At 41.0% G+C, this 16751-nt stretch overlaps 1 protein-coding gene across 1 annotated transcript; it reads right to left on the bottom strand.

Annotated features, from left to right (window-relative positions):
- Positions 1-36: 36 nt before the first annotated feature.
- lrrc8aa (leucine rich repeat containing 8 VRAC subunit Aa) lies at positions 37-16189 on the bottom strand. Its single transcript, XM_030435448.1, has 3 exons — positions 16005-16189; positions 8499-10623; positions 37-6716 (listed from the first exon to the last, which is right to left on the bottom strand). The coding sequence occupies exons 2-3, from the start codon at positions 10611-10613 to the stop codon at positions 6441-6443; spliced, it is 2391 nt and encodes a 796-aa protein (XP_030291308.1). The 5' UTR covers positions 10614-10623; positions 16005-16189; the 3' UTR covers positions 37-6440.
- Positions 16190-16751: the final 562 nt, after the last annotated feature.

The raw sequence follows: 16751 nt of genomic DNA, 5'->3' as shown, positions 1-16751 counted from the left end.
AAGACAGATGAGGAATGAACACACGTCGCAACAGGATTCAGTGTTAAGTGTTTATTTTATTATCATGTGTCAGAATGGTACAAAAGTAGGGTCTGAACATTAGAAATCAAACGTTCAGCTGTCCATAGTTACAGACGTCCCGCTTAAAAAGCCAGTGTTCAGTCCACTTGGCAACATTTCATTAATAAAGGCCTTGTCAAGTGTGATACAGACGGTGCTGATTAAAACGAGTCTGTCCATCCGGCTTACAGTTCAGTCAGCAACGATTGTTGTCAGGGCGTCAAAGTGGGCGGCTTTCCGTATGGCTGTAATACACACAAGTTCAGAATCGATAAACTCATGCTGCAGGATGTGGTGTGGTGCGAACCCCCCCCCCCCTGAAAAAAAGGAAACCAACAAACTGATCTACAGGCATCAGAATACAGAGATGGACTAATCTTACACAGCAAATACAATCATGTATTTAAAAAAACTTTTATACATAGGTAGAGATTATATGTCGATGCAACCATGGCAGTTTTTTTCTTTAATGACACGATTTGTGGGTTCAAGTGAAATGTTGTTTCGTGACCACTCGGAAATATACAGAAATATTACAGATGCTAACAGCACAGTGATGTGTACTGTTACACACAATGCCCGAGGTGGAGGGTGAGCACACCTCCATTTACAGTGTGTTAAGTTTCTTAAGAGTTGTTTTTGTTCGGATGTGAAATCCTGTCTTGTTTTCTTGGGACAGGAGCTGCAGCAATCAATCAATCAATCAATCATGTTTCCTCACACAACAACTAGGCTAAATAAGGCATGCATGACATAAAAAACAGAAGACCATGTATTGATATTTTGTGCGTTAACACAAAAGTTCTAAGTAAAAGGATTTGGGTGAAACTGCACAAATCTTTAAATTGCACCGATTGAGGTTATATCTTCTGACATGATACTAATTAAAGTGCTGGCACAAGAATTTTTACACAACCATGGGGAATTTTAATGAGTCACCGAAACTTCTTCTCTTTTCCGTGTTCCGCAAACAGCTGACTGACCTCATCTCAGACCTTCACTGACGCTGACGTGCAGGAAAAGGGAGCAAGGCTGCAGGTTAAATGTGCTCATCTCATGATTTAAAGGGAAGTGACTGTCACCGGCTCCGGAGGTCAGGAACTGAGGCCGTTCCTGTCCAAAAATATTTGTGGATGTAAATCTGAATGTTCGCAGGAAAGTGACACCCAGAAGACATTTGGATGACTAAACGTGTCATCGTGCTGACGTAGACCGAACCATGATACAGCTGAAAGTGAGAAAGGCCAGTTGTATGAGTATATCAGTCGGTATAGAGTAATTTAAGCCAAATGTCAAGAGTAATACAGACTGTACCATCAATGAGTTTAGGGTTAGAAAAATAAAACTGAAAATGTTTTTAGCTGCCTGTAATCCAGTGGTTCTCAAACTGAGACCAGACCATATTTACACCAAAATTATCGTAGGTGTTTTGTTAATAAGTGCTAATAAACCCACTTAGAATAGGCGATTGACTCTTTTCCCTTTGCCGGTGGACAAGTTTGGCTTTTTTTTTCTCTCTGGCGTGTCAACTTTGGCGTCACAAAACACAACAGGGATCATAAAGCAGCATGGAGGCTAGTGACAATGTTGTGGTGGTTATGTTTTCATATCTTTTATTTCAGTCTCTCTTTCAAGCTCAACATGGACGTTCGTGCGCTGCTTGAACATGATAGATCGAAAACTATGTAGTCTCTATAAAAATCGTAACGCGCATCACACTGACAATTCTCACATCCATCCAGGTGTTGTGTTTCCATCACTGCTAAAGCTGACAAAATACCTGTGACTACTGCAGAGTGATGTGCAGTATAACAGATTTCCTCATTAACCAAAAACTAGGATGGTATTGGCGTAATTTTAAAAAAGTGGGGGAACTCCCCATTGTTTGAACATCAACACACAACCTGAAGCATAAACAGACATGAATCTCTTCTTCAGACTGCCGTTGCTAAACCTCATCACATACTGACTTGTGATTAATCTCAGATGCTGAACAAGGTTTGTGGTGTTGCCACAGTACCTCAAAGTCCTCACACACACTCATTACATACAACATTATTGCCCCTCTCAAAACGGAAAAAGCTCCCCACATGAGCCACCACCAATATCTAACCCTGTTAGTGGCACCTGGTGAAGGAGATGTAGTATCTATCAACCTTCTATTATTTATACCAGATGGCTGTGTCAGTGTAGTTTCTTTCTGTGGTGGTGTTGATGATGAATTGCACATTTACCTAAATGTACTTAGTTTACATATTGATCTTTTAATCTGAAAATCAATCCTAGACTAGGATGGGAAGTGTCACTATTTCAAGATGGAACAGCACCGGACTATTGAAGATTCATCTGACGTGGGAATGAATGTCAGTTGGACCGTTTCTCACTGAAGACAACAGCCAGACGTTAGTGGGTGTTGGCAAGTTTTTTGTCTAGTGTGAGAAGAGTATTAGTTTAATGAATGTGATTTATGTAGGAAAAACAAACGAGAAGTGCTTGCTGATGCCTCCCTGCTGATCTTTAATTCACTAGAAAAATTCAACATGGATCCTTTTTTATTTCCCTATTATTGTTGATGACTGATAAAGAATGTGGAGGAGGGCAAGCCAGAAAAAAAAATGTTTGAGAAGCACTGGATTAGTCCAACGTCTAATAACATAATCACCAGGTTAAGGCCAAAATACACTTGATAGACTCACTGACAGGCTCAGTTAGAAAGTCTTAATTTGACTGTGTGCTGCACTGCAGGAGGGAGATTTCAGGTGTCAGCAGCACTGTCAACTGCACTGCACCATGAGCTGTGTAACCATATCAGATTTACTTTGGAGTGACGTATGAGCCGTCCTACGACTTGTCCCTACATCTATGGCCAGCTACTGCACTATATGATGTATAATGTGCTATTGCTTATTCTACCTGCCTATTGGCATTCATTGTTTGGCATCCAACAGGTCACTATCTGCAAAATGTAGTATAAACATGTTTTTTTCTCTTCCTTGGCACCACAAAAATTAAACCAAAGCAAATATATGAGCCACTCAAAACAAAATTTAAGTAAAAGTGTTACACATGCTGGAAAAGCTGAGATTTGCTGTGAATGCCTGCATTTCTCTGGAGTCATCTGCTCCGTCTTTCTTCGAGCTTTGCTTTCAACTTTAAAACTGTTTACCAGTCAACACATTCAATACTGAGGCTCTTCTTCTAGGAGCGTTCTCTAATGACCTCTAAAAGGGCATCTGGATATAGCCGAGGCCTCAGTGAAACAAAATTCACCGTGAACAAAGGTGCAATTGTACCATTATTACAGTCAAACTTCCCTTCAATCTCCTTCAAAAGGCTAAAAATCAAAAAGAAACATCTGGTAACAATAAGACCACATACCATATGAGCGATATGTATGAAAGAAAAGACATTAAAACCATACAATTTACAACACATGAATGAAAAACACAACTCATGAACGGTATGTTTGTGATCATTAACCGGGCATACAGCTTGTAAAAGATAAGGCCATATTAGCAGCGAGATGCCTGGCTGGGGTAAACATAGCAGGGTTACTCCAAATGATGCTATTAAATCCAAAGTCTTAACAACAAAAGTGTTTCAAGCAGACATGTTGCACTAATTTGGACCGTGGATGTGGAAATCACATATTCTGCATACGCTCTCTACGAATAAAAGTTTCCCTCGTGTAGGTCGGTCAAAGCCTGTTTCCTTCACTCTGTTATTTCCTGTTTGTCCTCATTTGGATAAACAAAGCGCAGATAAATGTCCAGTTTTCAGTTTTCCCTGGAGTAAACTGAGCATGGTGAATAGAAGAGCTCGCTAAAAAACAGCCGAGCACTTGAGTCACTGACATTAACACATAACCTTTGAAGAGTGGCAGTAAGTTCATCCACTTGGAGGTGCCACAGAGGTAATAATTATCTAAAGTCTCATGATTTTACAAAAGTACCTTGATTCTTGTTTGTTTTACTGGTCATCTACAATCATCTTGTATGATTAGTACTGTGCAAGCTTGCATACGTTTTAAGTTAAATCAACTGTGACAGGGAGATTTATGAACGTTTGTTACCCTGAAGCTTTAAATCAGGTACAACCGACACAACTGGACACCTTGTGTAGTTACAATCTAGTCAGTGAAGCAACACATTTTAGCCAACAAAGGTCACTAAAGATCTTTGACTCTGGGTATATGTTCTGTTAAAAGCTTAACATAAATCATTAAACAAACAACAAATCAGTAGCTGTGTAGGATATGTCAATGCTGAACCAATCACAGTACAGCCTGTCCGAACATGGAATCACTGTATGGTAGTGTTTGAAAGTTCCAAATGAAGTATCCTGAACTCCAAGTAAATGATTGGCTTTGTTTTAACGATCTGTCTGATACCCCCATGTTGGTGCTGTTCCTTGAACATCATTATCAATTCTGTTTCAGAATTATGAGTTATAAAAAAAAGCCCTCATTTCGGGCAAAACAGTTATGGCTTCATGACTGAGAACCGGACTCCAGCCCATCAGACTGGGTTTGTGTCCTGACAGAACATATTACTATACTGTTCACTTGTTTCTATACATCTACTATTTTCCATTTCTGTTTAGTTTTATGTTGCTGTTTGGTTAGGGCTAATGGACACTTCCGTTTTTGGTAACAAAGATACTAAAGAAAACACGTTCAAATATTCCATTTTACACCATAGAACACAATTGAAAGGATAATTTATCCTATGTACACATATTTCCGGTCTTTTTCCCCAAGTCGCAAAGCTATGGCAGTACAAAAACATGATTGGTTGGGTGCAATGATGGTCGTGAAGCAACATTAATTACAATATTCCAGGAACAACACTAACACGACGATATCAGATTGTGTACGTTTTAACAAGTCACTCACAATCAATCTCACACACCTTAGTAAGACAAACCAGTAATTAGGGCTGACCCATATACCATTTTTGGGGCTTCTAAGCTTCAGTGAGAATTATAGTCAAAGTGGCAACATGGAGGGGCAACACACACTATCAAACTTGATAAATCATAATTTACCTATACACTCTGCTATTGTAATTTTTATCTAGTAAGAGACAAGGACAGGAAGGTGAGACGTCAGTCCCTGTTCCAGCTTCCAAAGTCTGAAAAGTTGAGCTTGTATTTGTGCATTTGGAGCAGAAACGCTCTCTCACTAGTATTTATGTGCACAGGTTTTTAGACTACCTAAGACACAACCTAGAGAATCTTGATTTCTCACTCTCTTTATCAGGCTTTCGCCTCTTTTACCATAAGCAGATGCAGCATCTCCTTCTCCATATACTGATTTGAGGTCAATCACCACCAAAGAAGCTTTGAAGCATTTGGGCCAGCCCTACCAGTAAATGTGTGCGATGTTTAGTCATGCAAAATTAAGATAAAGCCTGTTTCACATGCCTAAATAAGACATGATGTTTAGTGAAGTAAAACAAAGAGTCCAAAAAAGAATGGTGCATTTCTCCATCACAGCTCCCATACAGCCAAGAAAAATCGCCTGCCGCACAGGCTGAAGCTATGAATCAACAACTGCAGGGTGTCAACATTATTCTGTAGAGTTTGTTTCCAATTTTTTTCTTCTGAATATTTGTCAGCTTGTCTTTCATGTCAGTTCCTCAGTCCTCTGAGTTAAGGCCTAAGCTGTGAGGACAGCTGTGGGATGATCTGCTGATCACAGAATCTTTTTGTTCACATAAAAAGATGTCTTCGAGCAGCATACCGAGAGCCTGGAGAAAACAACAAGGCTAAACCTTCATGCCTCAATGAATTGGCTGTCAGTTGCACTATTATTTATCTGCTAACAAGTGCCAGTATTCTGAACCACGCTGCACCACAACTGCCAATAAACCATACAAATTTCAAAAGTAATTAAATAACTTTAAGTCTAAAGGCCAGAAGAACGTCAGGCAAACACTGCTTTGAGCATGTTCAATTTGTGCATGTATCACATGATTGTGAGCACATTTAGCTCAATGGCAAGGCTGAATCGTGCAAAGTTTTTCCTGTGTTTGGTTTTCTCTCACAAAACAGGTTTGCTTTAGCAAGGTCCTGCTGAGGCATGCATATTCGACCTCACCTCCTTGCATCCTCACAGCTTTTATATTCAGGCTGATATTACAGAAAAGCTACATTGCTTCAACACCTTTCATCACCGAGCTCGTTCATGAGATTATGAGATCCTTGGCAACCATGAAACTCTCCAAAAAAGACATCCTTGAAATTTGCACCACATCCGTGCTTAAACAAGTTCTGCAAGGAGGCCCCAAGCACGAACCAAAGAATAAAACATACATTTTCACTGCTCATTTGTTTCTCCCATCGCGTCTCCTCTGCAGCTCTCCACTGAGAGATTTGGCTCAAGCTTGCTCCTTATCGGCCCTCCAAAGCTGCTCTTTGACCTCTGATGGCAGCGTGTTGAAGAGGTCCTCCTCCACCACCAGACCGCTCCTCTTCAGCAGCCGACACTCGCTGAGCTCCACTGGGAGACACTCGAGACGGTTCCCTCTCAGCTCCAGCTGCGTCAACCCTGTGAGCTCTCCGAAGCGTGACGGCAGCGTCTGCAGGCAGTTGTTTCCCAGATTCAGAGTACGCAGTTTCTTGCACTTGAACAGCTCCGGGGGCAAAGTCTCGATCTGAAGTGGAGAGGATAAGAGGCAGAATAATGAGGGGTGTAAGTTAACAGTACTCACATGGGCTGAGTTGTTCAATTTTTAATCCATGTGCCCTTTGAGAATGACACATTGTCCTATAGATATGAGCAGAGGTTATTAAGAGATGAGGCAGCTGTTTCCACCGTAGTGACTTAAGAATGGTTTGTGTCTAGTTCCTGATTATGCAGATGTAACCAAGTTGACAAAATCATCATAAAACTCAGACCTCAGCACAGGAAACAAATCTAAAGAGATCAAAAACTCTCAAAATGTACAGCGAGCTTTTATGTATAAAGTCTCATCACTAAAATAAGAAAATGGCTGTTCAGGGTATCAACAAATCATTTAAAACTAAAATCCAGTCATGAAATCTTGTGGCCTTCGTCTCCTACAAAATCTCAATCTCTAATGAACAATGTCCGAAGAAATCATATAAACCTCCTACACGGACACAATTACACAACTCATTTGAATTGATAATGTGCAAACGTGTTAAGAGGATTTAAACATGAGAGGCCTTAAAAACACAAGAGACACCAGAACGGTCCCGTTTAATGGAGCTATTTTTGGCTGCACACAAACCTGCTGGAACCTATTTCAGTGAGCAAGCAAACGCAGTAAAACAGCATTAATAGAACCCTTTACTGAAAACACATGATCCCGTACGCTCCTGTGTGAAAAACTGTTTTCAGGAAAATGCTGTTTGTCTATGTGTTTTTTTCAGTGCATCTAATAAATAAAGAGCATTTTGCTGAGACTGACCCAAAGCCAAATGGACTAACCCAGCCGTGACTGTATAGCAGGATTTGGCACTGCCCTCAAAGTATTTAAGGCAATTATCTTTGCAGCTGAAATAAACAATATCCTGACTATAAAGGCCTCTTGTGAGAGTTTACAGGAGATGGAAAATATTTTTATCACTGTTTTTCTCCTCTAAACAGGAGAAGTTGGATTAGTCTATACAGAAAAATCGTGTAATTATAAACATAAATGTGAGCTTTGAAAAAGCTTTGAAATCCATTATTGTCTCTACTTACTGGCCCGAAGTAAGGAAAAGAAAGCTGCACATTGTAGGATAAAACTGACATCGCAATATTTTGTATATGTTTACTGTCATAAAAAGAAAATACATGGACTTCCACCAGCTTGTTTGATTTGAATTATCAAGAATGATTGTGTTCACTGAAAAGCAACAACCTCCCATGTATCCAGAAACCTCGGGTAGATCAATCATGCAAAGTTTCCTTTTGTATCAAGCAGCAGAAAAGTTCTAGCATGACGTGTTTGAGTTCAATTGCCTTACTTGACATTGGCAGTAAAAACCTGTTCTGCCTTCTATCAGTTGGTATCAACTGACTGCTGTGTGCCACTGAATGAAGCGTTCTTTTATTTTAGTCACTGAAAGCAGATAAACAGTCCAAGATTACACCAGCATTCTGAGCCTGTTCGAAGTTGTACTTGGAACCTAAAACCAGAGTTTTTTAGAAGAGTTTGATGACTGTACACAAGAGCACATCTGCCAAAGCCTCAGTCATTTGGATATCTTTAAAGCCATAACCTGCCTATGAACATCTCAGCACTTATATACGTGCTGACCTTTGTAAACACTTTATCTGGCATTTGAGCTAATCTTAATCATACCAGACAAAGACAGATACGGGCATAGAGGAAGATTACCTTTCTAAGGACATAGGAAATTAGACAAGCTTTCACAAAAATGAAAGCATGGATTGGACAAATGTAAAGGAATGTTTTTCCTCTTACCCTATTTGCTGTCACAGCGAAGTACTGCAGGTTCTGGAGGAAGCCAACGTCAGCGTGGATGCTGGTGAGATTGTTGTGACTCAGGTCTAAGAAGCGCAGCTTGCGGCAGAAGAAAAGCTGACTGGGGATCTTCTCAATCTTGTTCCTGTTAAGGTACAGCCTCTCCATGTTGGTGAGTGTTCCGATCTGAATGGGGATGTAGGCGATCTGGTTGTACCACAGCTTCAGGCACACAAGCCGGTGCAGGTGCTGGAAGCTGATGATCTCCTCAATCGTCTTCAGATTGTTGTCCTTCAGGTCGATCTCCTGCAGGTTGTGCAAACTAAAGATGGAGTGTGGAATGCGTTCAAGATCGCAGCGGACAAGCTCGAGCTCCGTCAGGTTGACCATTTTCTTCAGACTGTTGAGCACCATCAGCTTGGTACCCTCGTTATTGATGGAGAGCTTCTGGAGGTGCACACCCACATCCGTCACCACCTGCGGCAGCTTGGTCAGGTTACTTTTCAGACGAAGCACTTTGAGACTTTTGAGTTCCCGAAGCCCATCGATGACAATGAAGCGATTGTTCTCAGCACTCAGGTTCCCAGTTAAGTGCAGCTCATTAAGGTTCTTCAGGCTGTAGATCCACAATGGGATCTCCTTGATGTCTGTGAACTTAATGTGAAGAGACTTCAGGTTCTCTCTCAGGAAAGCAAGAGCCGGAGCCTCAATTTTAGCTGGTGTGTGATAGAGCCACATCTCCCTCAGGTTGGAGAGCTGGGCGATGATTGGTGGAATAGTTACGTCGGGGATGAGCTCCAGCTTGAGCACTTCCAGCTCAACCAGATCAAAAACTGTGTCTGGGATCCCACTGAGCATGAACAGATGCAGCTCCAGCTTCTCCTGAGAGTTCTTGGTGATGCGCTGCCTCAGCTTCTCCAGCGTCCACTCATTGTTCAGGTTCAGCTGCCTCAGCTTGTTCTCGCTCACCTCTGACAAAAACACAGCGAAGCGCTTGGAGTAGAGCGGGTCATACTGATCTATCATGTGTAGCATGAAGGCAAAGTCATTCTTTAAGTCTGGGATGTCACTATAGCTACTTTCCTCGCGGATTGATTCAAAGGAGTATCGCTTGAGGGAGCGGCTGACCATCCAACAAAGAGTGTACATGCAGATAAGACCATAAACTACCACCAAGCTGATGTAGAAACAGGCCAAAATCTTGAAAAGAGTTGCTAATGGGTGAGCGCAATAGAATGTGCTGTACCCTGTAAGTTTCTGGATGTTCACCGAGCACACCACACTAAACCTGATGTAGCGTACGTAGTAGGCTGTGTAGATGATAATAAGGATAAACTTGATAACTTTGATGATGGTCTGACGTATGTAAAGACGGTACACTATATCACCCTCCTCTACGTGGATCCTGAACTTCTTCACCTTCTCAAAAAGAGCCTTGGCCTGCTCCCCTTCCTTTTTATCTAAAACCCCAGTTTCAGAGCGATCAACAATTCCTTGTTCAATCCTGGACTTTGTTCGTTGGAGCATGGGCACGCTAGCCTCCACATCCTCACTCACGCACGAGGCCTTCTTGTCCATTGAGCCGTTCATTTTTCCCAGAGGCTTGGGGTCGCTCTCCTCTACTACCGTCTCAGACAAAGCTCTTGTTGTCCAAGGGGAATCAAAGCACTTGAGTAGGATGGAGACAAAGTGCTCCAGCTTAGAGCTTGTGCGGGGGAACTTGAACCAGAAGTTGCTGCAGGCCAGAAAGATAAGAGTGTGGAGTAGCACCAGATAGGGGAAATATTTGGCAAACCAGTGTAGTTCGTTCTCGTAGCAGACAGCGTCGACATAGTTATACTGATGGCGGTCGAGGTCATACTGAATGCCTTTTGGTTCCGGCGCAAAGGCGGTGCTCACATTTGGGAGGGGCATGGTCTCGCAAGACCTGTCGACCACCCACTTGCAAGGCAGGCAGATCATCTTGTCCTGCGTGACCTGCAGTGTACCACCGAACACCGCAATCATCAGCATGACGACTGAGATGTAGTCGGTGAAAACGTCCCACCATGGTTTCAGGATACGGTACGCTGGCTGGGTGTCAGCAAAGTACCGGAGCTCTGTGATGGGAATCATGATGGTTTATCTAAAAAAAGATAGAAAACAGTGGATTAGTTGGTGACATATTATGTTCAAAACATGCTGGACTGGTTTTTCGAATCATTAATGTTTTGGGGTAAATCTCAATATATGTTATTCAACAAAATGATGGGAAAATCTGCTGTATGGTTGCCTTTGAACTAAAGCTGAAACAATTAGTTGACCAACAGCAAATAAATCACTAGCTATTTCGATAATTCTCCTATTCTGGTTCTACAAATAATTCTGCTGACTAGTTCCATTTTCTGTGTGGAAAATGAGTAGGCCCATGCAGGTTTACAGCTATACGCAACTGTTTCATTAACTCAAAGTCTATATAAAGGAATAAAAACAGTAGAAAGGAGGCATGCATATGACTCAGGTGTGCAAAAGCTTCAATGTTTAAACACTGTTTAATCTGGAACCTGTTCTCAACTGGGACTGGTTCTAAACTCTCATCCTATTGGTACAGCATTCACTTTATTAAGATTTAATGGTAATGTTAATATAACTTCCAATATTTTACAGTTGGGAAGCAACGCAACTCATGCAAAGAGAGTCAGTACATTACATTCCTGTGATTTTAAGCCCGTATTGAGAGATGTTACAGCATAATTATGGTGTTTACACCCTTACTTGAAAATGATCTTTTCACAAACATCACAACTAGCACTTTTATCATCTAGTACTTACACATAAAAGTTTGACTTCATTGTTTTGCAATTCTCAACTACAAGAAAAACATGGCAGCCTCAATAAAAGCAATCAATCAGCTCAGAGGCATTTGAGAAGGATTTTGAGTTGCTTCTAGATTCCCATTCCTTAATGTCAGTGCTGTTTGCGGGAAGGTTTAAGGTCGGGGTTAAGGTTCTAGGTTTTCTTACATTGTGAAAACAGAACTGCTTGCTGAATGCCAATATACTGTATAGCAGTTTGCCAAACATTCTGTATGAAGCCATTCTTTTTAAACGCGCACAATCACAAACAGATCTTTCTAAGCTCTGGTTCAGGCAAGTAAATACATCTTTAATACAATTAGGAACTGAAATCAAATTTAGTCATGATAACTGAGCCCAGTCAGCATATTTAAGGTCAAGTGTGGAGGTTACCAGATGGTAGCACATAAAGAGTAACAGTCATTACATTTGCTGTATATTTGCTGTGCATCAGGGATATCCTGGGCGTCCAGCATGATCCAACTGAACACTGCAGTTCAGAGATTGCAGAGCAAGCCAGAAGCAAAGGGACCACAGTCCCTGACACAGCACGACATGTTCACACAAGTCATGGTTCCTCCTTCTGATGTGCTGCGATTTCTCTGCACGAAGTTCAATCATTAGATGCTGGGTGTCAAATCACAGATAAATATCTGAGGAAAACCCAGAAACACGAAAGGCTCTTCTTTGATCAGAATGAGTAGGAATATTGAGGTCAAGTCAAAAACAACAACTACAACTTTGACTTGAACACTCCTCAGGCAAAATGCAAGCAACAACAAGTGAGATCAGGCAATCAGGGGACTAATAAACCCCAAAACCAAAACATTCTCCCAAACATCCCTTTAGGCTTGAGTGCAAATGTCAAACCATAAATAGACTTCTTCTTCGTTACACAGTTAATGTGTGAGTAATGCAATTCCTTTCAGCAATCGAAGCAGTTTTTCTAATCTTACTCAAGTTGTTTCAAAACCTCATGTTAACTGAAGACTAAGCTATTCCGTGCAAAAAAAACCTCTCCCTGTCTGCTCAACTTACCCCTGACTTACAGGAAAAGGATGAAAGAGGATAGCTGGTCAAGTGGTCACAAAAAAAAGCCTTGTTTTATCCAGTTCAAACCAGAACGGCAGTACAGTCGCTGTGGGCCTCCTCTGTTACTTACTATAACTCAGAGATCACAGCACACAGTGACCCCAACAGCTGCCAGAACACCTCTAAATGTGATCATTCTTTTGGTATCACAAACAACAATACAATATTCATTCTGCTGATTAATAACACATCCAAACCGGATATACAGTACAATAACATATTTAGGCTGAAAGGTTGAGCAACACTTAAACAAATATCTTCGCACTTTCTCACTGGCAGAGAAACTTGAAGCAGTAGGCGTTGTCTTTAAAAACAAACTACAGATGAAAACCCTGTCACAAGACCGCACTGATAAGATCAAGTGAACTGTAACAAGGAAGATTCATGCAGCATGTCTTAAATAAAAAAACTCACTCCAAACGAATCCCATTTCTATGGAAGCCCATTTAAAAGTTTTTTCCAGTTAAAACAAAAAAAAGTCAAATTTATGAGATATAAAGTCAAATTATGAATTAGAAGGTCACCATTTATCTCAGAGTTTTAAATGTTTATCTCACAATTTTGACTTTTTTTCCCTTGACAGGCAGAAATGGGCTTCTATTATTTCCAGATCCAGTTACATAATCATAGTCAAGGGTATCTTTAGTTTAAAAGAACAATCAAGATTTGTTTCCCTTTATCCTGGCACAGGAAAAAAAACAATGTCTGCGAGCAGCTTATCTTGTCTGTGCATCACACTGCCTGTGTTCCCAGGAACATCTCTCAAGAATTTAAACCAAGAACTAACGGATCCCTTTCACCATTCCACCATAAACAGGACCATCTGAAGATGATATCCTAATCCTAATTATAACTTGATTAAAAAAGAAAAAGTCCAGACTAGATTACATGGCGACTCTGCTCTTGGCTTCCTGTTTGTAGCCTTATCCAGGCACATTACTTGAACAGAGCTGCTTTTGTGTAGGCAGTCTCTGTGGATGAGGCTCTGACACGAAGGCTGAGAGAGCTGCAGGTGAACCTGGCCACTGTAAGAGCCAATATATTACAGAGTCAGCTATAATTTCCCTCAAGGACACAAGTGTCTCTTGACCGAAGCAACAGTCAAACAGAGAGAGAAAATCCTATTACGACTCTTTGCAGTTTATACTGTTAATACCAATCCATGTGGAGGCAGGGTCCAGGCTGCTTGTTGAGGAGGATGAAATTTAGAAAATAGATGGAACTGAACACAGATGAATGCCAGCATTACCGTTGCCAATACTTTTATTACATCCCATTAGATTGATAAATGCATTTGTGTTTGGTATATCTCTCAATATCTCCCTGCAACAACTTCAAGAATTTTCATCAAAGACTTAGAATTTATCTACAGGACCCTCAACGTCCAAGCCACAGAGAGCCTCACATATTTACAGACTTCCTCTCCATCCTGACACCACACCCCATAAGCGTCCATAGGGGTTTTTATATATTATAATAAACATATTTTTCTGTTTTAGATCATTGTACATTGCCTATTGTTGGGTTTTTGACTGTAAGCTGGAGAAAGAAAGTCATCTGTAATTGTCATATTGAGTTTAATAAATTGTAATTGCCATTTTTAGTATTTTCTGACATTTTGTAGTACAAATGATTACTTGTTTAATCAAGAAGATAATTGATGGATTATTTAGCAATTCAAATAATCATTAGTTGCAGACCTAGCACACAAATTCAAAAACTTTAGAAAAATGAATGCACCTATCGTATATTCTCCTTAAATGCACAGTACATAGCTTCTGCCACAAGAGGTGTCTCACTAAAACAACACAAAAGAAAGACGTAGTTTGGTGACATCGTGAAGTAGCGTGGGATCATGGGAGTTATCGTCTTCATTGTTAAACCACCACTATTGCTGATGAAAATTTATCTGACATCTTCACATACAAGGTCATGTATTACAGTTTTAATTACGTTACGTTAAGTCACGTTTGCCTCCCTCCCTCCTCATTTTCTGACATATAATCTGATGTTTCCCCAGAAGTTATGGCAACAGTTGACTGAATAAATTGCACTGAATAAAAGTACGTTTTTCTGTGGGATTGACCATTGTTACATTATTACAATAATTATTCATATTATTATCATGACAGACATGAAATAAAAATATGGAAAAATCATCTGCATAAATAAAGCAAATGTCCACTTTTGATAATGGGCAACTTTCATGCATTTAATTCAGGATATGTGCCACAACTAATTACTGTTCCAACATCCCCCTGCATGAAACTTATTTAAAGACCAGTGATTGCTGCATTGCTAAAAAATGAGTCTGTGGGATGCTTTGAACTAAATTTTATGATTATTTCAACAAGAACTGTGGACCGATTATGTCCAGATGATACCTTTTATCGCCTCTATACCAATTCCCATGAATCCCTAACACGAAAGCCTCTTATTCAACCAATACTTAAAACTCTTGGCTATAAGGTTTTGTTTTGTTCTTCTGCATGAACAACCTTTCCACAACTAAATGTTTTGGAGAGGTGAAACTGTATCATTCTGGTTTTCAGTCTCCTCCCTGTTGCTGGGTTCTGCTAAAGCCCGTTCAGTCTGGGTAAACTTTGATAGCTGTACATCAGGTGGAAAAGGGTTCACAATTAGATGCTCACATTCTCCCAAAACACGAGATTTACCCTGTTCCTCGAAAAACAAAACTCTTCTGGTCTGGCCACCGAGAAACAACAGAGTTATCACAGCTTCTGTTCTCGACCCATCTGCTCAACTCTGGCAACTCCGGACTTATCAAGTCATGGAGCAGACAGGGCAGTATTTTCAGTCTTGACCAGGTCTAACTGGTTTTGTCTCATTTTAAACTACTCTCCTTTTCATGATGGCACTGGTGGTGATGTCATCTTCACACATGCTCACAATCCGCACAGACAAGGGGCACTGAAAACCATTTTGTAAACGCACAGGATGGGATTCTTTATGAATGACATGACTAGTTGCACGTCCACAACAACAGATCTGAACAAGGTCGTAATGCACATATCACACCAGCCATTTCAGCTCTTTCACAGTGACACAATATTGTAAGTGTTGCTGCAATATTCCTGTCACAATGAAATCACCGTGAGGCAACATTAATTCAGCAATACAGGAAAAAAACACCCACTGCATTTCATAATGGAAATCCAACAGTTCAAGATCTCAATCTATAACGCTAATACACATCTATTGTTTACTACACTATGTTTGTGTCATTACCAGAACAGCGTTACCTTGCTGGCCTTCAACTGTGGACGAAACGTTACTGATATACCCTGGAAATATTTTATAAAATATTCTAAAATAATCTAAGAGTCTGACAGTGATTCGGTGTAATAACATGTAACCCAAACCCAGAAAGCGACCTTTCATTCGGTGGTCGTCTCCTCAACGGTGCTGCCGAGATCCGACGGGGGGAAACGATGTCTCATACCGATGCCCAGTTAGCAAACTGCGGCAGTGAATTCACACCGAAACACACAAACACACACAAACGGCTAATTAAGCTAGTTAACGTCCCCACACGAGAGAGAATTCAGAGAAGACCCACCTCTTTTAATGAAGCTGGTGTCTCTCGCCACCTCCTCACACGGGTGACACATTTCTCAAACGTTTCTCAGCGGCTGCGGCTGGTCTGACACCGGGCCGGAGCACCGTTCCACAGTGACGGAGGAGAAAACAGCTCCGAGACACGAGCCGAGCGGACTGTTCGGCTCAGTGGCGAAGACTGGCGGAAGTGCCGACACACGGCCGGTGTCAAAATAAAAGCACGGCGGGAGCGTGATACACTGATCGTGATGATAACAGCCCGAGCCCTGATGTGACCTTTATTTAAAACCTTGCATGATAGTGAATGTAAAGAGACACATATTTTCTCAATCCCGTTTGAGTTGTGCCATTAACTACACATATGATGTTTGTCATTTTACTGGTTATCCCTTTCAGGGTCACCGGTGCTCGAGACGGTTCCAGCTAAACATTGGTTGAGGGTCGAGGTACACTCTGGATAAGTTTCCAGTTCATCACAGGACTGATATATAGGGAAAAACAACCATTCACACTCACATTCACTTCTACTGACAATTTAGAACAACCTAACTTGTCTGCATGTAACAAACATGCAAACTCCACACAACTCCGTACCTTCTTGCTGTGCAGCAACAGCGCTAAACATTGTGGCCATTCTGCTAATTGACAAACATCATATGTGTAGTTCATGGCACAATTCAAGCGGGATCAAAGAATCATTTGAATCAAGTTTTTTTTTCAAAATAAGGTCCCATGAGGCAAACCAGAA

The sequence above is a fragment of the Sparus aurata genome, chromosome 12 (assembly GCF_900880675.1).
Source record: "Sparus aurata chromosome 12, fSpaAur1.1, whole genome shotgun sequence".
In the NCBI taxonomy this organism is placed as follows: Eukaryota; Metazoa; Chordata; class Actinopteri; order Spariformes; family Sparidae; genus Sparus; species Sparus aurata.
The sequence above is the reverse complement of the archived record's forward strand: the minus strand, read 5'-3'. Positions and strand labels throughout refer to the sequence as shown.

Coding starts and splice junctions, on each gene's coding strand:
- lrrc8aa (XM_030435448.1), bottom strand. CDS start 10,613: ATGATTCCCATCACAGAGCTCCGGTACTTTGCTGACACCCAGCCAGCG. Junction 6,717..8,498: donor TCGCTGTGACAGCAAATAGG/GTAAGAGGAAAA, acceptor TCTCCACTTCAG/ATCGAGACTTTGCCCCCGGA.